The sequence below is a fragment of the Pan paniscus genome, chromosome 11 (genome assembly GCF_029289425.2).
Source record: "Pan paniscus chromosome 11, NHGRI_mPanPan1-v2.0_pri, whole genome shotgun sequence".
Classification (NCBI taxonomy): Eukaryota; Metazoa; Chordata; class Mammalia; order Primates; family Hominidae; genus Pan; species Pan paniscus.
In genome coordinates, this window is record NC_073260.2 from 75,062,276 (window position 1) to 75,086,789 (window position 24,514).

General features: G+C 43.5%; 1 protein-coding gene across 2 annotated transcripts in view; it reads left to right on the forward strand.

Annotated features, from left to right (window-relative positions):
• The first annotated feature begins 1,038 nt into the window (after positions 1–1,038).
• Positions 1,039–24,514, forward strand: part of PCSK5 (proprotein convertase subtilisin/kexin type 5) — a 461,615-nt gene continuing 438,139 nt past the window's right edge. For both annotated transcript variants that reach the window (XM_034967553.4, XM_024930148.4), the window contains exon 1: positions 1,039–1,739. In XM_034967553.4, the coding sequence (XP_034823444.2) occupies positions 1,548–1,739 (192 nt within the window). In that variant the 5' untranslated portion in view covers positions 1,039–1,547. The remainder of the gene's footprint in view (positions 1,740–24,514) is intronic.

A 24,514-nucleotide genomic window follows, 5' to 3' on the forward strand; every position in this document is an offset into this window, starting at 1 on the left:
GATATAGTGAATACTTTTAAAGTCAGTTGAATTATTTCATACGGGATAATTTTTCTTGTCACAGTAAATCACCCTGTGCCCCACCCCCGCTCCAGGAAGGCAGGGAGGTTGTAAAGGAGAAGCGAGAAGAGGGTTAATTTGAGCTCCCTCCTGCCTGCTGCCACAGTGCATGATAGAGTAATGAAGGTGACGCCGCCACATATCTCATCTGAACTTCCTCTGTGTTCTTTTTTATATTAAAGTCTTTCACTGTTACAGGACTGTGCTTGGAAAAGTTGGGAAACTTTTCCCTTGGTGGAGAAAAAGAAGCCCTCGTCAGACGCAATCCAACAAATGAATGGAGTTATTTCCTTGGCCCAACATGTCCATCCACTAGCACACCAAATATTCATAGAAACATCTTTCCTCACTTCCAAGGCCGGAATTGTACTCTCCCGTGGCGTTGCCTAGTATCGGATGCGCAGATTTCGAAAGTGAGCAGGCAACAGACTTGGCTTTCGAGCCATTTCTAGGAGTCGATGCGACTTACTGTCCTGTGTGGTAGCTTCTCCCGGGAGCAGAAAGTGTAAAATAAACAGCTGCTGAAAAGCATGAAGCATTAACGAAGTGAAAATCTCGAGTTATTTGTTCGGCAATTGACACGTAAGTGACCTCCTTAAATGCCTAGTTATTTAAGGACGTTTAGAACGAGGATGAATGAATCTTCAGGGCGGTTAATTCGCACCGGCGTGTAAATTTCTTTATAGTCTTTCGGGAAGTGGCGGTAAATTCATACAAATCCAGCAGGGAGGGAAGAGAAGGGAGTAAAACCACGATCTCGGAGCGCTCTTCTCAGTCCTTTGGAAAGACTTGCCTTTACTGCCCGGAACCCTGGAGGTTACAGCTGGGCGAACCCGGAGGCGCTAGGACCTGGTCGGCGCCTGGCTGCGGCCGCTTTCAAGAGGGCGGGGGAGGGAGAGGAGGAGGGCGATGTGGGAAAGGAGGGGTGTTAAGGGGGGCGGGGGAAGTCATTTATGCAGAGCAGGAGCTGCTGCCATTGCCACTCAGAATCCCCGCGCGCTGCTCGGAGCCGGAGGGAGCGCTGGGAGCGAGCAAGCGAGCGTTTGGAGCCCGGGCCAGCAGAGGGGGCGCCCGGTCGCTGCCTGTACCGCTCCCGCTGGCCATCTCCGCCGCGCTCGGGGGCCCCGGGAGGAGCGAGACCGAGTCGGAGAGTCCGGGAGCCGAGCCGGGCGAAACACAACTGCGGAGGACGCCCGCCCCACTCAGCCGCCTCCTGCGCCCGAGCCGGGGAGCATCGCCGAGCGCCCCGCGGGCCGGAGAGCTGGGAGCACAGGTCCCGGCAGCCCCAGGGATGGTCTAGGAGCCGGCGTAAGGCTCGCTGCTCTGCTCCCTGCCGGGGCTAGCCGCCTCCTGCCGATCGCCCGGGGCTGCGAGCTGCGGCGGCCCGGGGCTGCTCGCTGGGCGGCGCAGGCCGGAGAAGTTAGTTGTGCGCGCCCTTAGTGCGCGGAACCAGCCAGCGAGCGAGGGAGCAGCGAGGCGCCGGGACCATGGGCTGGGGGAGCCGCTGCTGCTGCCCGGGACGTTTGGACCTGCTGTGCGTGCTGGCGCTGCTCGGGGGCTGCCTGCTCCCCGTGTGCCGGACGCGCGTCTACACCAACCACTGGGCAGTCAAAATCGCCGGGGGCTTCCCGGAGGCCAACCGTATCGCCAGCAAGTACGGATTCATCAACATAGGACAGGTAACGAACTACAGGCTAGCCCAGCCCTCGGCCCTGAAGCCACTGGGGGCTTCTTGTCCCCTCTGCGTGGAACCCCCTCCCCCCTTCCAGATGTGCTCTAGCAGCTGTTGCCCTAACTCTTGGGCGATGCTCTGTCTCCTGCGCGCGCGCGCGTACGCACACACACACACACACACACACACACACCCCAGAGTTGCCGGGTCCGTGTTTTGTTTACTTGTCTTTTCCAAGCCACGCGGGACTGGTAGGGTCTCGGGAAAAATCCAGAGTGCCCCCGTGGTGGCTTCAGAGACGGCTGGACCTTTTGACCTGAAAAGTCGAGTAGCACTAGTAATCTGAGGCAGTCTCAGAGAGGGTGATCGTGGGGATAGGGGGAAATTAGGTCTTTTGGGGGATAGGGGGTGAGCGCGCCTCTGATGCCTGCGGGGAAGGGAAAGCCTTTCCTGCTCGGACCTGAATTTAGCCCAGAAAGAAGTTTCTTCTTGGGCGAGAGAACCTCTGGCGCTGGAGACGCCGGAGGCGCGGGGACTGGAGCTGGAAGGGAGGAGAAAGGAGGGGGAGGGAAGAGGGGGCGGGACCCGGTGTGAGTGCAGATTTAGGGGAGACCTCTAGGCTTTGTCGCCTTAAGCGAGGTCCGCGTGGGGGCTCCCGGAAGGGAATTGGAGTGGGGAGGTGGGAAACTTCCGAAACCGGCTGGCTGGGTTCCGCTCCGGGAAAACGAGGAGTCTTACCCCGGGACGGAAGGTGCCGGGCCGGGAGGTTGCGCCGTGGGGCGAGAGTTGGGCAGGCAGCAGGGGCCCGGGGTTTTTGTGGGGTGCCGCTCTCGGGCTTTTGGCAGAGCTCTCCTGCTAGGGAGAAATGCCCATAAACTAAGGTGATGCTATGAGGATGATTGGAAGCGTAACAGATTTGGAAGTACTCCGGGTTCAGTGGTCTTGGCTTTCTGGTTCTCTTCCCCCCACACCCCTGCGAGAAATGGGGGTAGAGAGGGCTATGAAAGTGGGTCCCAGAAAGTACCCCCCTCCACATACACACCGCAAGCATCTTTGGGGTTGGCCGGAGGGGCGGGCCCTGGCTGGGCTCAGGCGAGAATCCGCTGGAATGGGAGGTGAGGATGATGGATGGCGCCTTTCCAGCAGGCGCGCTTTGGGGACTGCCCGGGGTGCACGCACCCTGCGTGCTCTGCCAGGGGGAAGGGAGAGGGAGGTGCTGGCTGGTGCCGGCGGAGTGGGAGAGTACGGACAGTTTCTGAGGCCATTGCGTTCCACGCCCAGGAACCCGGGGACACCCCCCGCCCCTCCTCCCCGCCGCCTGGGGGATGCGGCACCTGGAGAGGAGGCAGAGCTGCTGTCGCCGCGTTTAGAAGGAGCTGGGGAGTGCGGGGAGTGTTCAGAGGAGCAAGAGCACAAGATCTTGCTCTTTGCCCGCCCAGAGGGAGGACATATTCCAGAGAAGCCGGCCCTGTGGAGAACTGAGACTAGGGCAAGGGGCACGGTTTGTATTCCCTCCTGCCCCTGGAACTAAGAAGTAAGGGAAGCCAGCCAGATTTTGTTGCTTGAGTGACTGTTATCTGCGGAAGATTTCCATTCTAAAGGCTCGTTGGGATTCTACTGGCTTCTTTTTCTCTGGAAGAAAACACTGAGTCCGTTCAGGTCTTTTTACATGAACTTAAAGTTGGGCACTGCCTATGCCCTGGGAATGGAACTGGGGAGGCTAGCACTGAAAGTAGCTAGTACTATTAATCTTTCCAGAGATTCATCTCAGGTTCTGCTAACATTGAACATCTCACACATGACCAGGCATTTTTGGAGGAATAAATTCTTGAACATACCCTTCTTTCTTAATCTCAAAACAACCTTGTTTGGTGAATATTACCTCACACACAGGAGATGAGGAAACGGAGACCAGCTAGACAGTGGTAAAGCAGTGATTCAGACCTGCTACTCTGACTGTTGCAGGCCCAGTCCCCCATGGATCCTGCCTTTTAGGGAACCCTTCTATCCCATGATGAAGGAGGAAGAAAGTAAAATCTCCATTTCCTTGAATTCTGATTTAATGGCTCAGTAGGCTGGAAGCAAATATCTGGTCTCAGTTCACAGATATTTAGTTCAAACGAACCTAGCTTTCTTGACTTTAACAAGGGCAGAAACAGCTGTTACCTTTCTGAATTAATTGAGCAGAACTGGTATATGACAGAATCTGGCATATTGAGATGGGAGAAATTGCCACCCAATCCACTTTTGAACAAGCAAACATTGCAATGTCCTGCCACCTCTGCTTGAGTTTTTACAAAAGGCCTTATAATGAAGATTCATGGCTTCTCATTAAAAATAATAATGCTAAGAAAGTTTACATACAAATAACACCAAGGATGATTTATTGTGGTTTTACAGCGCCAATGAGGAAATTTAGTGCTTATAGAGGTTACAGAGGACCCCTTGAACCAGTGTAAAAAGATCAGCTATTCTATAGTGGAGAGCATTTCCTCTGTAGATCAAAGGAGCTTAAGCCTATGCTAAGTCTTTGGGGTGGTAAATGGAGTTCACACGTGCAATATCATTGCACTGTACGGGCCAAATGTATTTCTTATTCATCCTTTACTGCTCTGACCTTTCAACACTTTAGACATCCTTTTGTTATTCTTTCCATCAGTAAACCAGCTGTGGATCAGCTGAGGGCAGTAACTAATTTGCAGATGCCTCTGGAATGTTCTGTTTTTTACCCATTTGGGCTTGGGGTCTCATCTTACGTGTTGCAAATTGGAACTGAAACTTGTTATTATTTCTGCAGTCATTTACTATCCTGGTAGTATTTTTTATATCTTCGGTATGATATTCTAGGTGAGTAAGGTAGTAAATTTTCACCACAGTAAAGGTACAGTTTTGACCATTTGCTCAGAATATCAATGTAATGTTTTGTGTAGCATCTTAGCATTTGAAAGTCACGAGAGGTAAGATTTCTGGCCGGGGGATTTCTATGGAAAATAATAGCTGTGCCTCTTCCGTTAAAAAAAGATGGGATGTGCAGAGTAACACAAGAAGAAAGCAAACAAACAAGCAAAAAGGACGTGCTTGATTTCCAGAAGGGAACATAAATGAAGGTTTTCTTGCCTTTGTTTATAGAGCTAGCATATGTTTTCACAAAATGTTTATATTTTGTGAATGGTTGTGCCTTGAAATCCTGCAATAATAATACTTAACCGTAATCATTGTTAGTTGTTGTCATGTTAGCATATATTATCTTTTGGTGGGTATCGGAGTCAGCTGCAGAATGCCCTGCTTTTCTTCCCTACAAGTTCTGACTACCAGCCCTCTTAGTGTCTAGTGGAACCAGCACCTTCTGAGCTGGCCGAGGGTAGGAGGTGTGCATGCCTATTGACCTGCATGGGAATAGAGGGAGAAGCCTTTGTCCTCCCTCACTAATCATGTGCTCTGACCCTTTGAGCTAACAATCTACTGGTTAGGCAATTGAAATGATATAAAGGAATAAGACCTGACATGTTGTTAATTGTGGACCTCCATTTAGAGTAAATCTACAAAGAAGAATTAATGTCTGGTTATTTGAATTCAGGGAGAAGATCCCTTGTGAACAAACAGATTGTTTACAATGTGCAATAGCTGTATTTATCCTTCTGTGAGTTGCTTATAATCCTTGATTCCAGCCTGAGATTACCAGTAGCAAAGTCCCTTCCCCAAACCCATAACAATTTGAATAACACCTCTGAAGGATAAAACTAAATGCAAGCCATACGGGAAAAATATTTTACCTAGAGCCCCCCCATTGACAGCATGTGGACTTGGAAACTCTGGAGAGGCCACTTTCGAGGCTGTGAAAGCAGGAAAGTCACTGAACTTAATGGAGCCTCTGTTCCTTCATCTGTAAAATGATAAATCTCTAGATAATAGAGTGAGTTAACTATGCATTGCTCAGCACATAGTTAGGCTTGCAGCGAAAGGTTTGTTTAATCTGAATCTGAGGAGAAAGGTCAAAATAATTGAGATTCAAAGTTTTAGATAAGGAGAAAGGAAGACATTTTAAAAATGGAGATGCGAAATGTGAAGATCAGGAAAATATATTTTTGAAGATTGAATTGTAAGAACCATATCATAGCTTTGTAGGCAGGGAAAATGATTTTCCCTTTCAATGAGTAATTTAAAATATTAATAGTTTAAAAATAGTTTTATGTTACCTTCTAAACAATTAGGATTGATTTCCCATGGCAGGGCCCTCTTCCCTCATTGATCCTAGTCATAGGCCATGAAATGTTACAGGATAAGCATACTGCGGATGGACAAAAGGGAGGAAAAATAACCTGAAAAATTTTGTTAAATCATATTCGCATTTACATTTTATTTTTTATTCTGAGTGTAGTTTGTATGAGTAAAGCTAGAAGAAGCATTTTCCAAGTAGGTAGGGAGAGATACATTCGCAGGGAGAACTTTGTTCAGAGATGTCCTGAACACCTCCCACCCTGCTGATTAATTTTGAGCTGTGAATATTATAGGACGCTTGAAATGTTGATTCACATGGGCAGTGAATTCTGGGTGCTTATGGATAGTCCTGGAAATAGGGGATGTGGTTAGTCTGATGGGTTGTATGGGAGTGGATTGTGCTTGCCTAATAAATTCTTAGGCATTTTATAAACAGGAGAGTTAGTTGGTGCTGTAGTCCCAGATTGGTCTCTGTGTGATATATCTGGCTTTGCACAGGGCAGCTCTTCATGCTCAAGAACCTCAGCCCTGACCCCTGCTAGCCACTCTCATATGCATATTTCTTATGATGAGGCAAATGAAGGGATAGTAGGGGAACCTTTGCTGGAAAAAACAATTCAGAGTGCATGGCCTGGTGATGGCGTGTCTGCTGCATTAACCTCATAGATAAGGAATGGTTTGTATGTGGTCATTGGGGATTTCGGGGTCTATTCGAAGTGAAAAACTGCATTTTTGTGAGCCTAAAGGCAGCTGACTTTGCCTTATCACTGTCTTTCATGGGCTTACATCCAGAGGTCCTAACCTTAAAGGTCAGCCAGAGAAACAGGGTAGTATGGTGAGAAAATTTTCAGCAATGTCTGACTCTTTGGCTGAGAGAGGGAGTCCTGACCCAGAAATATCCCCTGGGCAGGGAGGGATATTTTTGTTGTCGGTTCAAGTTATGTGAAGCAGTGTCTGGTTTTTACCAAGGCTGAAGTATCTCCAGGCACTGCTCTGCATTGGGACTTTTTTATTCATTTAATTCAGGTTGTGATCAATGACAGAAAAGCTGACTTTAGCTTCCTGGCTGGTAAAAATAAATGCTTATAGACATTAATGCATGCTAGAATACACACACACACACATATATACACATATACTTATATATGATATATACACAGATATGTATGTGTGTAATATATGTACATATAATATATGTACATATACACAGCATATATATGTCAATTTTTATTTTTACCAGAATAAAGTTTCACATAGTTTAGAGTAAAATTACTCATGTAGTGTTCTCACTAGTTTCAACAGATTATCCATCTCTACATCAAAGGGTACCAAGGAGGAACAATCAATGCCAATAAACTCTCCAATTTGAGTTCATCCTGAGAGTAAAATTAGATCGGAAAGAGAACAAGACTAAGAGTCAGGTTTGAATGAAATTCCAGGGTCTTTACTTTTATCAACCAACCTGACCCTCAGTTCCTCATTTTTCAGATAGGGAGCCATAATACCTACTCCATCCACCTCATAGGGTTGCTGTGACAATCAGGTGACCTAATAGTGAAGATGAGTGTGTATTAGCTAAAATAAGGCATAGGGAGCATTATATGATCTTTAAAGACACCTAAGAGATGCACAGGCACTCAGAAGAGAATAACAACATACAGTAATTTTCCAGATTCTTGTGATTGTCCCTGGGGATATAATGGGGGCTGAAAGGAAGAGGAATAAGTGTTGTGCCTGATTCTCCCGTAGGATGATGTGATAGCTACACTTTTCCCCCGAGAGCCATGGAGACAGGACAGGGGAGGGGGCAACTGACAAGAAAACCAGCCAGCTAAGGCTCCCATCTCCTGTTTGACAGCCCTTGTTTATAAGACATATACTATATGGAGGTTGCAAGATTTTCTTTCTTTTCTTTTTTTTTCCGAAACGGAGTCTTGCTTTGTGGCCCAGGCTGGAGTGCAGTGGCACAATCTCAGCTCGCTGCAACCGCTGCCTCCTAGGCACAAGTGATTCTCCTGCCTCAGCCTCCCTAGGAACTGGGATAACAGGCACGCACCACCACACCTGGCTAATTTTTGTATTTTTAGTAGAGACGGGGTTTCACCATGTTACCAGGCTTGTCTCCAACTCCTGATCTCAAGTGAGCCACCTGCCTTGGTGTCCCTAAGGGATTACAGGTGTGAGCCACTGGGACCAGGCAAGATTTTCTATTTAAAATATCAAAACTTAGTCTTTTAGTTTGACTCCAGTGTGAGTCTGTATAGAAGACTAGTGGGAAGTAAAACTGACACATAATAGGCCCATGAGGAATATAGATGGGACTTTTTCAGGTACAAGTGTCAAAAATCAATCCCAAACTGCTTAAAACTAACAAACAAGCAGGTAAGCATACTGGGAATTTGTTAGTTTAAACAGATTCACATGCCTTTATATGCCTTTCTGAAAACAGCTGAATGCTTTTTATAATCAGACCTTACCTGATCTGCACTTTCTTCATGGCAAAACCTACCCTGACCTAAACTGACATTAATTAGGCCCTTAGTTTGTTTCATTGCAGAAATATGAATTGAATTTGATTGCAGTGATGTTGTCCTTGATCCAGATAGAGATGTATGTAATATACTCAAGTATGTGCCTCATTGTGCTATTCTCACCTGAATAATTCTGAGTTCTGAAACATATTTAAATCCAAGAGTTTCAAAAAAATGATTGTGGGCCTGTCCAGCTGAAAAGCCAGAGGTAGTGCTAATGTCAGCTGTTTCTCCTTTCCCCTCAGAAGGTGCTTTCTAGTAAGCAGCAAAGTTCATATGCTGCTTAGTACCTTTCTTATCCAGTATTGAAATTAACCCCTGAAAAAGACTCCTGATCGTTGATTGGGGTCGTATCCCCACATGTGGGCCAATCACTTTGTCTAGGAGGGTAGCAGTATTTTGATGGGTGAGCTTGGGTCACATGTCCTCCCTCAAAGGGAGATGTTGACCTTTGATGGGCAGTCCACCAGTTGGGTAGGGACAGTTCCCCAAAGGAAAGTGGGATGCTGTTACTAGAATAAGAGAAAAGAGATGTGGGATAAGAAAAAAAAAAACCCCACTAGAGATCAGGTTTTATAGGCCCTAAATGCCTAGGCTAGAGAGTTTCAACCTTATCATTTTGGATAAGTTTATATTGAAGTTTATATTGAAGATCTCTGAGAAGGAGAGACAACAACCCACTGATTCTACCAGCACAAGTCTACCATGTAACGTACAGATCAGAAAACATTCTCTGTTCTTGAGAAGCTAGAACATTTTCACCCATAATTATCATTTAGTAAGACAAATAGTAATGGACTTCTGGGTAGTATAGTATGGTTCAGTCACGCCTTGGGAGAGTCTGCTGCAGCAGTGTGCACAATGAACTGAATGCATAATGGCAGAGTGGTTATTGTGTTGGCAATGATTATTGGTAATGGAAACAGGAGCCGTGACAATGGAAAGATTTGGAAGTTCTTGTAGAGGATGATTCAATAGGGCTTGGTAACTAAATGGAAGTAGGGGATGAGGAGGAGAGAGAATGTGAAGGTAGCTGTAAAGTTTTAGCCTTGGGACCAGGAGAATGGTGGACTGTTGTGTAGAATTAGGACAGTCTGCAGGATCATTTTGAAAACAAAAGGATAGGCTCAGCATTAGTTTATACTTAAGGTATACAACATGATATTTTGATATAGTGAAATGATTATTACAGGTAAGCAAATTTACATATTTATTGTCTTCCATAATTACCCCTCCTTTTTGTGGTAAGGGCACCTGAAATATGTTGTTTATCCCTAGTACTCCTGCTGCACATTCCATCTCTAGACAAATTCATCCTACATAACTGTGAGTTTGTACCCTTTGACCTACATCTCCCTCCTCCCTCTCCTCACCCTGGTAGTCACTGTTACACTCTGTTTCTATGTAATCAACATTTTCTCCCCTAAATTCCACATATAAGTGGGATCATTGTGTAAAGTGATAAGGAGGCTTCCAGTGCTCTTAGCACCAATGCTTGATTGAATAGTGGAGTGGAAGTCAGGTTGTGGGGCAGTAGAGAAACGGAGTACAACAGTTTTTCATTGGACATCTGCTTCTATCCACCTGCCAGCCTCCATTCCCTCCCTTCATCTCTTTCTTGCCAATGTGCTGGAGTAGTTAGGATCATAGGTTTAGAATTAAAAGGGTTTGAAACCTAATACTGCTCCTTCCTAGCTGGAGGACCCTAGATAAGTGTCTTAAGCTCTCTGTTCCTCAGTTTCTTCATGTGTGTAAGGGATATAATAACAAGAGTGATCCCCCCATACAATTGTTGTGAGGATGAGTTAAAAGTAGCTAGAATAGTATCTGACACACAAATACTCAGTAAATGAGACTTATTATATCTTGTTTAAAAATTTTTTGGCCAGGTGAAGAGGCTCATGCCTGTAATCCCAGCACTTTGGGAGGCTGAGGGAGCTGGATCTCTTGAGGCCAGGAGATCGAGACCAGCCTGGGTAACATGGTGAAACCCTGTCTCTACTAAAAATACAAAAATTAGCCAGGTGTGGTGGTCTGTGCTTGTAGTTGCAGCTACCCGGGAGGCTGAGGTGGGACAGTTGCTTGAGCCCGGGAGGCTGAGGCATCAGTGAGCCGAGATCATGCCACTGCACTCCAGCCTGGGTGACGGAGCGAGACTCTGTCTCAAAAAAAGCAAAAAAAAACAAACAACTTTTTTTTTTTTTACCCTGCAGTAAATCGGTTCACCCCATTTATTTTTTACCTCCCCATTCACTCTCAAACATGTCCAAGTTTGGAAGATAAATGATGTAGTCATCCCAATTGTATGTGAATTTGTGTGTGTGTGTGTGTAATTACACACCTATCCTTCCACTAGCTGGTGAGCTTTTGAGAGGGCAGTGCCTCATTCATGATTGTATCCCCAGCACCTAGAACAGTGTGTGGTACAGGAGAAACACAGTGAGCACGTGGGCAGGGGGCATGCAGGGTGTAAGTAAAGAGGGATAAAAAGTCCATCTGGAAAGGAAGAGAAACGGTGGTGCCTCAGACTAAAGAGGAAGGAAGGGCGAGTGGCGAGTCAGAGGAATTCCACTGAGGAGGAAAGGAAGTATAGAGTGGCCTCAATCTCAGTCACTTAAAAGGATTATAAATCATTCTGTCATAAAGACACATGAACACATATGTTTATTGCAGCACTATTTACAATAGCAAAGACTTGGAACCAACCCAAATGCCCATCAATTATAGACTGGATAAAGAAAATGTGGCACATATACACCGTGGAATACTATGCAGCCATAAAGAAGAATGAGTTCATGTACTTTGCAGGGATATGGATGAAGCTGGAAGCCATCATTCTCAGCAAAGTAACACAGGAACAGAAAACCAAACACCACATGTTCTCACTCATAAGTGGGAGTTGAACAGTGAGAACACATGGACACAGGGAGGGGAACATCACACACTGGAGCCTGTTGGGGGTGGTGGGAAAAGGGAGGGAGAGCATTAGGACAGATACCTAATGCATGCAGGGCTTAAAACCTTGATGACGGGTTGATGGGTGCAGCAAACCACCATGGCACATGTATACCTATGTAACAAACCTGCATGTTCTGCACATATATCCCAGAACTTAAAAAAAAAAAAAAAGATGAAGACCACCTGTGGCAAGTTGGAGCAGCGGGAACTGGAGGAAATGGATGTCTGGATACTTCAGTATTTTGGAACACTTTTAGGAAATGCTGATAACAATTAATGATTGATGACTATATAAAAATGTGCCAAATAGCAATGAGGTTATTTGCTGCTTGTCCTTAGCCATTGCACAGTGAGTAGTGATTAAATGAGTGAGTGAAAAAAAGAAAAAATGAACCAATCTGTATTGTTTTGTGCCTTTCTCACGAATGTTCAGGAGCCTGAGATTAGAAAAGGACAAAACAGGCTGGGCGTGGTGGCTCACGCCTGTAATCCCAGCACTTTGGGAGGCCAAGGCGGGCAGATCACCTGAGGTCAGGAGTTCGAGACCAGCCTGGCCAACATGGCAAAACCCCATCTCTACTAAAAACACAAAAATTAGCTGAGCGTGGTGTCGAGCGTCTGTAATCCCAGCTACTCAGGAGGCTGAGGCAGGAGAATCGCTTGAACCCAGGATGTGGAGGTTGCAGTGAGCCAGGATCGCGCCACTGCATTTCAGCCCGGGTGACAGAGTGAGACACCATCTCAAAAAAAAAAAAAAAAAAAAAAGGACAAAACAAGGAGTTTGAATTTACCAGAGTAAGAGAGAAGGCGAAAGAAGACTCTGGGAAACTAGGAGCCAAACAGTTCTTGAATATAAAAGATGCCACTTCTGAAGTGGTTGACCATAGTCTGTGAGGAAGGTGGTGGGGCCAAAATAGGACTACTGGACCAATGGAATAGGGTGGCCATAGCGGCTTTACAAACAAAAGAAAAATGGATGGCCAGCTTGATAAGAGTGGTAGAAGCAGAAAGATGAGAGCCAACCCAGAGAGTATTTTTATTTTTTTGTAAGCTACTAGCTAGAGTTGTTCTGCTCAATGATAAGGTCCAGGGTATGGAGATGCAGGTGAGACGACCAGGCAGAGAACAGGCGAAGGCTAGTGGGTTGGAAAGAGTCAAGAAACAGAGGCTGAAGTATTTGAGGGGTTATCAGTGCGTGGAAGAAGAGGATTCCAAGTAATTTGTGCTGATATGTCCACTGGGCAGATAAACATGAAGCTTACCCCGTATTTCATTCTCTTTGGATAAATGTAGGTATTATCTCTGCTTTACACATCTGTGTGCTATTATTTGCACTGCAGGTCCCTTACCAACTTAAGGGATAAAGACAGACACATGGATGATTGCTTTCAACTCCCATATTTGGTTTAAAAACTGAAGATTGTGTTGAACACTGAATATAGAGGGAACAGTGGAAACAGAGAATGTAAAACCAGGACACAATATTTAAGGATGATTTTTTAAAATGGTCTATACTATCTCACATTTTAGATTGACTTTTAGCTTAGGTTGTCACATAGTCTACTTTCCATCTCAGTATTATAACAGATAATTATAACTGTAATTTATTCACATTTCATGTATTCTGCCCTTTAAATACGTATTTTATATAGTACAACAAAGCTGTGTTCTGAACATGCCTTTCATGTATTCTTAGCCTAAACTTTACCACCTTATAGGAATACAGATAAGTTTTAAAATGAGTCTTTAAAATTATTTATAGATTGCTCTATCACATATAACATTTTTAGATTGCTCTATATAATAGATTAATCTTGTTTACATTTGTATGGTAATCTGATTGTTAATTGAGGTTAGCATCACAAAAGAAGTATTTAAGTTTCTATTTTAATTTTCTATACATTATCTGAGAGGTTAATTCTATCCTGGGAAAATTACATTTTGGATACCATGCCAGCATTGAACCTAGTTAAGATTTATTAAAAGCAAGTCTTTCCTTGATGCCTTTCCCAGTATAACAAACTGTTTATATTCTGTCTCTCTCTGTGTGTGTATGTGCGTGTGTGTATATATGTGTGTATGTGTGTGTGTGTATATATATATATAAAATAAGTACTTAAGGGATGATATTTTTGTAATAAGTTCTTAAGGTCTGGTATTTTTCTATACTGAGAAGCTCTTACAGCTGTAAAAATATACCAGATCTCTGTATATCCATGTTCCCATGCTTGTACCTTGTTTTCTCTGGTGGGAGATCCTCAACCAAAATAAAGCTGGGTAGTCTGAATACAGAGCAGGGAGGGGAGATCATCCCAGGGCCTATAATTTTGTAAGCAAATATCCATAATGTAAATTTAGAAAGATACTGCCTACTCATCCTGTGCCTATTCTAGTTTCATTTAACTAATATGTTTGTGTGTCGGCGGGAACCCCATTCATCAATTTCGAAGTTTCTCAAAGAAAACAAAATTGTAGGCCACTTAGGATTTATTACAGGCTAGCTTCCAGCAAGACCTTTTTTTCTTTATTTTTAACTATGGGGCGTCTTTCGATTTGGTGCTCACGGACCAATTTGCCAAATGCTGCATTCTTTGACTCATCACGGGATGATGTCATTGCTCCTGGGCTGGTTGGACAATGCTGGGAACCAGTGAAGGAAACTCAAAGCTGAAAACAGGTGACTTGAGTCACCCTTCTAGATCCAGCCCTGCCATGAATTTGTCACATATTTATGAGCCAGTCACACGTTTCCTTTGTCATAAAAGATTAATTCTATTCATTGTTTTATTTAAAAAATAGTTGTTGAGGGACACCGTGAAGAAAGTGAAAGGACAACCCACAGAATGGGAGTAAATATTTGCAAATCATATCTGAGGAAGACTTGTACCCAAAATATGTAATGAATTCTCACTCTCAATAATAAAAAACCAATTTCTCAATTAAAAATGGGCACAAAATATCTGAGTAGACATTTTTCCAAGGCACATATGCAGATGGGCAAGAAGCACATCTAAAGATGTATAACATCATTAGTCACCAGGGAAATATAAGTCAAACCTCAATAAGCTACCGGTTTACACTCACTAGGATGGCTATAATAAAAAAGACAGATCATTACAAGTGTTGATGAGAATGTGGAGAAATTGCAACTCTCCAATTTACAATGGGAATGTGCTAATGGGAATGTAAAGCTGTGAGACCACTTTGGAAAACTGTCTGGCAGTTCCTCAAAAGGTGAAACATACAGCTGCTATATGACCCAGCAGTTCTCTCCTAAATGTATACCCAACAGAAATGAAAACATTTGTCCACACAAAATCTTGTAGATAAATGTTCATGGCATCATTATTCACAATAGCCAAAAAGCAGAAACAATCCAACTGTCTATCAACGGATAAATGGATACAATTTGGTGTATTCATATTAATGTTATGGAACATTTTTTCACAATGGAAATGAAGTTTTGATACATGCTACAATGTAGATGAACCTTGAAAATATTATGCTAAGTGAAAGGAACCAGTCACAAAAGGCCCCATTATTGTATCATTCTGTTTATATAAAATGTCCAGATTTAGCAAATCTACAGAGACAGAGGGTAGATTAATGGTTGTGTAAGGCTGGAAGGGTTGGTGGGAAATGGGGAGTGGCTGCTAATAGGTATGAGTTTTTTGGGAGGTGATGAAATGTTCTAAAATAGATTGTTGACCTGGCTCACTGGCTGTTGCCTGTAATCCCAACACTTTGGGAGGTCAAAGTGGGAGAATCACTTGAGGCTAGAAGTTCAAGACCAGCCTGGGCAATAAAGTGACACCCTCTGGTCTCTACAAAAAAAAATAAAAATAAAAAATTAGCAGGGCATGGTAGCCTGTAGTCCCAGCTACTTGGCAAGCTGAGGCAGAAAGAGGGCTTGAGCCCAAGAATTTTGAGGATGCAGTAAGCGTAATGGTGCCACTGCATTCCAGCCTGGATGACAGCAAGACACTGTCTCAAAAAATAATAACACTGATTATGGTGATTTTTGTACAACTTTGTAAACATACTAAAAACAATTTAATATTCTGCTTGAAAGCAGGGATCCCTAACCCCTAGGCCATGGACTGATACGGTCCGTGGCCTGTTAGGAACCAGGCTGAACAGCAGGAAGTAAGGGGCAGGTGAGCCGCTCCACTTCCTGTCAGATCAGTGGGGCCGTTAGACTCTTGTAGGAGGGCGAACCCTATTGTGAACTGTGCATGTGAGGGATCTAGGTTGCGTGCTCCTTATGAGAATCTAACTAATGCCTGATGATCTGATATGGAACAGTTTCATCCCAAAACCATTGCCCCCTCCCCTGTCCATGGAAAAATTTTCTTCCATGAAACCAGTCCCTGGTGCCGAAAAGGTTGGGGACCACTGCTTTAAATGGGTGATTTGTTTGGTATGTGAATTATATCTCAATAAAGCTGTTAAAATAGTTATTGAGTACCTATTTTATCAGCCATTCTACTAGGCACAATACAATTACATTTGTCTGCTCACACGGTGCTTGCGTTATAGTGGGAGGAGACAAGCCATAATCCAGTAATGACATGAGTAAAATAATTTCAAATTATGATAGGTGCTGTTGGAAAGCAACATGTTAGTAGACTAAAGTGTGACCAAGGGTGAGAGAACTCATTTAGTTGGTCAGGGAGACTCACTGAGGAGGAACACTTGAGCAGATACCTATTTTTTTTTTTTTTTTTTTTTTGAGACAGTCTCCCACTGTCGCCCAGGCTGGAGTGCAGTGGCGCAATCTCGGCTCACTGCAGCCTCCGCCTCCCGGGTTCAAGCAATTCTCCTGCCTCAGCCTTCTGAGTGGCTGAGATTACAGGTGTCTGCCACCATGCCCGGCTAATTTTTTGTATTTTTAGTAGAGATGGGGTTTCTCTATGTTGGTCAGGCTGGTCTCGAGCTCCTGACCTTGTGATCTGCCTGCCTCAGCCTCCCAAAGTGCTGGGATTACAGGCGTGAGTCACTGCGCCCAGCCGCAGATACCTGATTTTAAGAAAGCACCAACCACATGGTAGTCTGGAGTCGGATGAGGTCTTTGTAAAGGAGATGGCAAATGCAAAGGCCTCTGAGGAAGAGAAGGTCAGACAATGTAAATGGAGACTAACAAGGAAGAAGAGGTGGAGCTTGAGATTAGAGAGGATCATCTTAAGGCTTAATTTTGGTGATGTCATTTCCCTGTTCTGAAGCCACCAGTAGCTCCCATTTGCCTGTTGCATTACAATGGATTCCTTCCCTGGGCTTTTAAAGGCCTGTACCTACTTGTCCTGAAATAGTTTTTCCATCATTTCTCCTACTCATTCCCTTAATAAAGCTAGACCTTCCTATTATTCCCCAGATATTACGTTCAATGCTTTCCTGTTGCTCTGTCAGTCTTTCCACCTGAACTATTCACCTGATCCATTGCTCTTCTGGAAATTTTATCTCTTCTTGAAGGCACCTCTCAAATGTCAACTCTTGTCTATGGCCATACTATGCTGAATGCGCCCTGTCTCATTAAATATCACCTCTTTACCTATATTTTGCTCTGGAAGTATACGTAAAATGTAGGTATAGGTAAAATTGCTCTGATTTTTAACTTCATTGACTTGCATAATAGCTTGCCCAAAATTCTCTTAGGGAATTAAATATAGTTAAGTTTTTCTTTTTTTTTTTGGTCTACAGGGACTTAGTTATTACTCTGTAGCATATAGCATAGTGTCTCACTGTGTATACGTAGTCATTAAATATTGGTTGAATTCTAAAGTGTTTTGCAGACATGGAACATACATAAAATGTAAAATAATGTGAACACTGGAGAAAAAGTACAAAAAATTCTATATAGTCAAGAATGAAATCAGTAGTGCATTGTATATTCTATAAAGGGGTATGGTAAAAAGCAGTGTTCTAGGACTGATGAGTCATTTGTGTGTGGATTCGAAAGTCCAGGCTTCCTGGGAAATAGCCTAGCCCTTATCTTTTAGTGTTTCAGACCTTGGCATCATTAGCAGGGTCATTCTTCTGATTTTGACTTCTATGAGCATTTTTGCTATGAGAGTCAGAGTACACAGTGTGACAGCATGCACTCCGAGAGCCAAGTCCCAGATTATCCTAGGACTATGATTGCTTCTCTGTGGATCTTGGTGAACCCTAAGGATCCTTCTGGCTGTGACCATCTCCTTGGGGTGGCAGTGAAAGTCTTTTGTCTATTGGAGCAGTGGGAAGAAGAGCACAGAGTTCCCTAATGAAGAAACTGGTCAGTAGTAAGAAACAATTTCCAATCATGGGCAAATTTCACTGTTTATGTAGAAGCAATGGAAGTAGCAAAAACAGTCAGGTTTGGTGCACGTGAAAGGTCCTAAAAGAAGGGTCCTCTGTATAAAATAAGCTGTACACTCTTGTGATGGTCAGAGGCTCCTGGCAGGGCCTAGCCGGATTGGCCATTTAAGTGCCAAAACACTGAAATTAAATCCAGAGAGAAGGAGGGATTGCAGACTCTAGAACAAACAGTCATAAATAAAGCCCTGCAGGTCAGTCCTTAAGGAGTGGCTTCAGAAACATCCTTGGAGATAGGAAACAAACTCAGGACAAATAGAACAAGTATTTATTGGGAGTTAACTCCCTTTAATGATAAAGGGAACATTCTCTTGGTTGGGTGACATGGCCAGAAGCCAATCTCTCAGTAGAGATGAGTCTCCCCATTTGACCTCTCTTCTTTTATCAGATCCAAGCTGCAAACCTCCAGGCCTTCAGGCTTGGGTAGATAGAGGGAAAGGTGAATTGTATTTTCTAGGTCAGATGAAGGAGCGATGGAAAAGCTGAGCTTTCTCATGGGATATATGGTTTGCAAGTAGAGCTATTCCTTCCTCACAATTGTGATGGGCCTACTGTAGGTAAGGCCTTTGTCACTCTTAGGTGGATTATTGTGCAAGTCTTACCCTGTCCCCACTGCCTCCCCCTTTCCTCTGGTCAAAAAGAATTGCTTCTTCCTCTCCCTTTTTCTTCTCTTTCCTCCTCTTCCTTCTTTAATGTTCTCAACATCATTCAGCCTAACTATTTTGCCATTCTGTGCACGTGAACTGGCATGTCCTGCTTTTCTGCCTCTACTCATGTCATTCTCACTGCCGGGACATCCACATGCCCAGATCTCACTATGTTCTACAAAGCCTTTCTCAAATGTCATTTCCTCAAATGAAACTTCCTATGGCTAAAACCTCCTTTGTTTAAACTCTCATTGAACCTTGTATGCTTCTTTTTATTGGCACTTGGCATTTTCATCTTACATGCCATCTATCTATCTATCCATCCATCCACCATCCATGCATCTTTCTTTCTGTCTGTCTGTCTGTCTGTCTGTCTGTCTATCTATCTATCTATCTATCTCTATCTCTCTGTCTATCTATCTATCTATCCAATTTTCTCTCCTCTGCTAGATAATAATCCCCCTAAACATAGGATTTCTGGGCCGGGTGCAGTGGCTCATGCCTGTAATACCAGCACTTTGGTAGGCCGAGTTGGGCGGATCACCTGAGGTCAGGAGTTTGAGACCAGCCTGGCCAACATGGCGAAACCCTGTCTCTACTAAAAATACAAAAATTAGCCAGGTGTGGTGATGCACACCTGTAGTCCCAGTTACTCTGGGAGGCTGAGGCAGGAGAATCGCTGGAACCCGGGATGCAGAGGTTGCAATGAGCCAAGATCGCGCCACTGCACTCCAGCCTGGGTGACAGAGTGAGACTCCATCTCAAAAAAAAAAAGATAGGATTTCTGTGTGGTTCACCTTTGTGACCCAGTTGGCACCTAGAAGAGTTTTCTGTAGTTAAAATGCCCTCAGAGCTGGGCGCGGTAGCTCATGCCTGTAATCCCAGCACTTTGGGAGGCCGAGGCAGGCGAATCACCTAAGGTCAGGAGTTCTAGACCAGCCTGACCAAAATGGAGAAACTCAATCTGTACTAAAAATACAAAATTAGCCGGGTGTGGTGGTGGGTGCCTGTAATTCCAGCTAATTGGGAGGCTGAGGCAGGAGAATTGCTTGAACCTGGGAGGCAGAGGTTGCGGTGAGCTGAGATCATGCCATTGCACTTCAGCCTGGGTAACAAGAGCAAGACTCTGTCTCAAAAAAAAAAAAAAAAAAAAGAAAAGAAAAAAAATGCCCTCAAAGATTTTCTAAAATGGATAAATGGAAGTGGGCAAAAACAGGCAGGGAGTAAATAAAGCCCGCAGCAGTTGTTAGTACTGTCCACTGAATGTTTGTGGTTCTCTCCCTTGGCTGTGTTATAAGATTGAATTTCCCTATATTTGGTGTTGAGCATGGCCAGGTGACTTCAGTGGCCCAGTGAAATGTGAGCAGAAGTGACTCGTGTCCCTTCATTTACAGCCAGTGAGTGATTTGTGGTGAGCTGCATCTGCCCTGTGATTGGCAGAGCTCCAGATGGTGGATGCTTCATTAGTCTGAGTCCTTGAGGGATGCGATGAGCAGCACTCCCAGCCCAGTGCACGATAGATATATAACATGAGCTAGAAATAAACCTTTTTTGTTTTAAGTCACCGAGACTCATGGGATCAGTTCACTCTAGTGGAACCTAGTCCATCTCGACAAACACAAAAGGCCAAGCTCAATAGTTTTCTCCTTAGCCTTGTGTGCAGTGTAGACTAAGATATGTGGTGAAAGGAGAGAAGAAGATTGTGATACTCTGGATAAGAACCCTGTGATGTAATAGGAAGACCCTAGTGAACTCCAGCATACATTTTGCTGATTATTCAATTGGTAAAATATGTATATCCAAGAAAAAAATCAGAAGCCACTTATTAGTTATTTCCAATGTGTGTATGTGATTCTGTTGTTTGGAGATTTGCATTTCCTGAAAGAAACCCTAAAGGTCCTAGAGCTTAATTGCTCTCAGAGTTGCTTCTTTGTCCTCACATTATTTATTGACCTTGCCGGTTCTTTGCATGAAACTTCCTCTATGAGTTCAGATAGACCTGTTAATCACTGGTAAGCTTCGTTAGAAAATTCAGAGTTCTTTTTTTTTTTTTCTCTTTCCATGAAGACAGAAACTTAATGTGTTGCAGGTTGTCTTTTATTTTTCCCCATCAGATGAAAACAGCATGTTAATTTTGTACTTCAAAAAATTGTTTAATAGAGAACTCTCTTTCTGCTTGCCAATAGCACTTGCTTGTGCCTTTGCTGAGGGCCACATTGTGCTTCCAGAATTATGACACCCACTGCTGCAGAATCCACTTAAATTTGCCTCTCCATTCCAAAGGACATTATGCTTTAGTTGTGAGAGAACTGGCTTCACAAACATGTGGGTATCAGTTCACTCACTGATTTATGTGATGTGGACACAGTGGGGAACATCTGAGATTTAAAATGTGATGGTCTGAATTTCCAACTGTTGAAATGAATCCAAAGCAGCAGATTTTTCTTCTTTGGCAAGACAGAATTGAAGCAACATGCAGTGATTTGGTTTGCCGATTTGCGATCTGTTAAAAATCTGAATAGCTTAAAAACAGGGAGAGTAAAGGCTGCGTAATGTGAAAAATATTCTAAAGGTCACCTGGTTGTAAAGTCTTAGGCAAGTTAGGCATCATGAAACAAGAACTATTTTGAAATAATTGATACATTGCGTGTGAACATGTAGGTTTTTTTTTTTTTTTTTTTTTTTGCTAAGCTATTCTATTGCCAAAGTAGTTAAAATCTTATTTTGTTCAACCTAATTCTGAAAAGGCAAAGGTTATAGTGAACCCAGCAAGTCTTTCTCCCACTTTGTAGTCTCTCACCTGTGGAAGTCATGGCTGGCATTTATTCATTTCTTTCACTTGTGAGTTTTCCCTTTGCCATCGTTCTGTCCTTCAACATTCATTGCAAATATTTTACAATGCCCACACTATGCTGAGCACTGTGCTGAGCCCTGAAGATGCAGCAGTGCATAATGATCCCTTCGTTCTTGGAACTTATGTGCTCATCAGAAGAGTGTGCCAACTTGCTTAGAAATAAATCACCCGAAACTCAGTGGTTTAACACCACAGTCATTCTTGCTTCTGAAGCTATGAGTTGACTGGTAGGTTCTTGAGTTGACTGCTGGGTCACCTGGGCCTGGCTGGTCTAGGATGGCTTCACTCACATATCTGGTGGTTGGTGCTGGTTGCTGGTGCTGGCTTGGGTTATGGAGAGTGGTGGGGGACCTGGCCATTGTGTCTCATTATTCAGCAGGCTAGGTATCTTCCCAAGTGACAGGAAGGTATCCCAGCAGCTTGAGAGAGTAGTCTCAATGTGCAAAGTGCTTTTCCAATTTCTCCCTTTGTCTTAATATCCCATAGGTCAAACCAAGTCATATGACCAAGCCTAGCTTCAAGAGGTAGAGATATATATTTCATCTCTTGATAGAAGGAGTTGCATAGAATTTGTGGTCGTATTTTGCAGTCTATCAAAGGAGATTTCTAATAATCAAATGAATAAGAAACAAAAGGTAAGTCAGATAGTGGTAAGTGCTATGGATAGAGAACAGGAAAGGAGAAAAGGAGAAGAAGAAAAAAGAACAACAAAAAAGCAGGGAAGAGGGGAACAGAGACTGGAAATTTTTTTTTTCGATTGTAAGCAGGCTTAGGAAGTCTTCATGGAGAAGGTGGCATGAGCAAATTTGTGAAGAAGGTGAGGGAAAGAAATGAGCCTTAAAGATGCCTGGAGGAAGCACATTCTGGTTGAGGGAACAGCCAGTGCAAAGGCCGTGGACAGGAGAGAACCCTACTATGTTGGAGGCATGGCAAGAAGCCCGGTGATTCTGAGTGAGCAAGAGAGTGGTAGAAGATGGGCTGGAGAGGCAGTGGGAGTGGGTCGGAGAGATGGGTTAAATCTTGAAGGTTGGTGCTTTTCACACTTTCATGTGCACCTGGGGATCCTGTTAAAATGTGGATTCTGGTTTAGTAGATCTGAGATGGGGCTGGAGATTCAGCATTTCTAACAAGCTCTCAGTTGTTACCGCTGCTACTGCTGCTTGTGGTCCTGAAACAATGCTTTGAGGAGGAAGCCTATAGGTCTTTGCAGACTTGCATGCACAGTCAGTACTGAGTGAGGAGAGAAGCCATTAGACAGCTTTGAGCAGACATGTGACCCATTCTCTACTACATGATAACGGAAGGTAATTGTTGAGAATGTGTACATACATACACATAGCATAAAGAATGACTCTAGTCTGTAGTGTGGAGAACATTGTCTGTTCAGCTTGCCGTAGTTTCAGTCATCTGAATATCGTTTCCTCTACAGAAAGCTATTTTCCTCTGCTCTTTTTGTAAATGACAAAGGGACCTAGCTCTGGACACCTCCCCATCCCACTCTCACACCAGATCCTTTCTAGAATGAACCTGCTCTGTCTCCTTGCAGTCGCTCAAATCCTGATTTTTTGGAACTCTTCTTACTTAGTCTTTTCTTTCTCTGATCCTCAGCTCCCTGACTCAGGTGGCTGTCAATCCTGGCTACTTGTTTCAAACAACTAGAAGCCTTTAAAGACACCTTCAGGGAGCCCAGTTGATTGGGTTTGGGTGGGTTCTTAAATAAGCAGCCAGGATTCAGAACAATGACTGGGCACATTCTTCCTCAGCACCTGGTATGCTGGCTGTTCCCACAGAGCTCAGAGCTTCTCTTTCCCAGAGGAGTCCACTCTCGCTCCACTCTTGTCTCAGTCTTTTCTCTTTTCATTACCATCAAAGTACCTGAATCATTAGCTTATTTTCAACCCTATTGCATTTTGATGCGTCGGTAGTCAGATTTTGCTTAATTACAATCATTTGCACTTGAGGTAGGGGATGATCTTTACATAGCTACACATATATGAGTATTTAAATATTTGTTGATATTTAGTGTCACGTATTTGTGCTTTTTAAATGTAATTGATTCTGTAGAGGCCCCATCCACACGACAAATCTCTAAGTAAACTTCAGGGTCTTACCCAGGGGATACTGGGAACATGGGCTAGAAGATCATTTGGCTCCAGGCTGCATATTTATGAGATACCTTCCAATGAGTTTTTAGATATAGTTTTGTGCCCTGGCTGGATTGAAATATAGTGTCCATTTGAAAACTTTCATCTCATGTCTCATTACCACATCTCATTGCTTCTAGTACACTAGGAGCTAATACACATTGTGCATTCCAGAGCTATCTGGTGAATAGCATACTTGTATTTGGAGGTTACATATAAATACTGAAATAAGTTACAGATTTTGGCATTCCTTTTTTTTTGTAAGACAGTAGGAACCCAATGCAGTAATACAGTAATTCCTACTGTATTATTAAAAAAAGGAATGCCAAAATATGTATATAGAAGTAGCCTGGGATCTATCTCAAACTTTGCAAGGCCCTTCTGAAACCCTATGTTATTCCTGAGGATAATGCTTTTTTCTCCTCTTTTAATCCAGCCTGTATGCATACAGGTCTTATTTATAGGTCCAGTTTGTTCTTAAATGATTTGTAGTTTTCTAATCATTGGAGGAAATAAAGAAAAATGAAAGGCAGTGCAAAATGTTATCTACAAATCGTGTCACAAATTCGCTGTATCATCATGTACCTGGAATGGCTTGGCTGTGCATCATTAACTTGTAACAGATTTAAACCAATTATTAACTCAACCAGATGGATTTACTTGAGTGTTATCATAAAGGGCTCTGAGATGTGAGAGTATGACGAAGTTCCATAAAATTTATTGCTTGAATCTTGTTGCATCCATTGTTCCATTAACGCACTGCCTTTTGCCCCCCACAGCACCACGTCAGATTTGGTTGTTACTTACTATTAGGAAGAGTGTGTTTAAATTAATGGTAATTTATTTGTCTTGAAAGAAATGCTACTTCCAACAGTCCATGGCTTTAGAGGAGCCCTAATACTAGTCTCCTAAAATATAAATGACCTTTAGGTAGTTTTAGATGACCCAATGACCTAAAACCCAATGACCATTGGGTTTTAGAGTTGGGAGCAAGAATGTCACCTGGCCCCCTCATTGTAAAAATGAAAAAACGAAGTCCCCTTTCAGTAGGGAGAGAACACTGAACTGGTATTTAGCAGACC